General features: G+C 43.7%; 1 protein-coding gene across 1 annotated transcript; it reads right to left on the bottom strand.

Moving 5' to 3' along the window:
- Positions 1 to 5: 5 nt before the first annotated feature.
- LOC104775227 (calmodulin-like protein 12) lies at positions 6 to 383 on the bottom strand (the record flags this gene model as incomplete). Its single annotated transcript, XM_010499428.1, has 2 exons — positions 144 to 383; positions 6 to 31 (listed from the first exon to the last, which is right to left on the bottom strand). Coding segments are annotated over exons 1-2 (255 nt in total), but the record flags the coding sequence as incomplete, so codon positions are not given.
- Between the last annotated feature and the right edge of the window lie 6 nt (positions 384 to 389).

Genomic DNA, 389 nt, shown 5'->3' with positions numbered 1-389 from the left:
AGGGTACCGAGCTCCTTTCTTGTAATGAAACCTACAAAAAGTAATCAGGGATAGGTTTTAGTCATTTCAGATTCAGTGCTTTGAAGACTATGCAAATCTAATCCAACATGTACGATAAGAGGGAAAGGGATGATGAACCATACCGTCACCATCCTTGTCTATTGAGCTGAAGAATTCCTTACACTCGACAAGCTGATCTTCAGTGAGCTGACTCAAAACTCCGATCGCTTTCTTGAGTTTTTCCTTACAGTCTGTGTCGATCAATGCGTATAAGAACTCAAGGATATCGATGGTGCCGCTACCATCTGCATCCATTTCGTTGAGCATGCCTTGAAGCTCAGCTTTTGTCAGGTTGTGACCAAGGGAACGCATCACGGTTCCGAGCTCTT

Source organism: Camelina sativa, unplaced genomic scaffold (assembly GCF_000633955.1).
Source record: "Camelina sativa cultivar DH55 unplaced genomic scaffold, Cs unpScaffold10407, whole genome shotgun sequence".
In the NCBI taxonomy this organism is placed as follows: domain Eukaryota; kingdom Viridiplantae; phylum Streptophyta; class Magnoliopsida; order Brassicales; family Brassicaceae; genus Camelina; species Camelina sativa.
This window is presented reverse-complemented; position numbering and strand designations above follow the sequence as displayed.